The 421-nt window shown below is 41.6% G+C and overlaps 1 protein-coding gene across 1 annotated transcript in view; it reads right to left on the bottom strand.

Moving 5' to 3' along the window:
- The window catches only part of LOC107566901 (SH2 domain-containing protein 4A-like), a 12,958-nt gene that overhangs the window by 1,153 nt on the left and 11,384 nt on the right, over positions 1-421 (bottom strand). The window contains exon 6 of the mRNA XM_016252466.1: positions 121-251. Coding sequence (XP_016107952.1) covers positions 121-251 — 131 coding nt within the window. The remainder of the gene's footprint in view (positions 1-120; positions 252-421) is intronic.

A 421-nucleotide genomic window follows, 5' to 3' on the forward strand; every position in this document is an offset into this window, starting at 1 on the left:
ATAAACATTTCATTACACCAAATACACAACATAATGTTCTTTTTACCAACATCGTATGACCCCTTTAAAGTCTAGATTTAGAAGTTAAATGAAGGAATACAGTCTTGTGGTTTTTCTCACCATGAAACCAGGGTGCGATGCGGCTCTGGTCGCGCTGGAATCCGGCTCGGAGCGGCAGCTGTTCCTCCTTGAACCAGCGAATAATATGATCTCGACTAGACGCTGACAGCGAGCGCCGCATGCCACCCTTCCTGTCAATCACAGCATAAGAGATTACTCTCATCTAGGCCTATTTATTAAAATCCTGGGTGAACAACCATACATCACAACCCCAGAACTGAAGCTCTGTGAAAGGATATTTAACATTATCCTTCACATAATTCATATTCGGCCTGTTAAACATCTTTTAAAGTTTATAACA

This window comes from Sinocyclocheilus grahami, unplaced genomic scaffold, assembly GCF_001515645.1.
Source record: "Sinocyclocheilus grahami isolate Dianchi unplaced genomic scaffold, SAMN03320097.WGS_v1.1 scaffold1111.1, whole genome shotgun sequence".
NCBI classification, from domain to species: domain Eukaryota; kingdom Metazoa; phylum Chordata; class Actinopteri; order Cypriniformes; family Cyprinidae; genus Sinocyclocheilus; species Sinocyclocheilus grahami.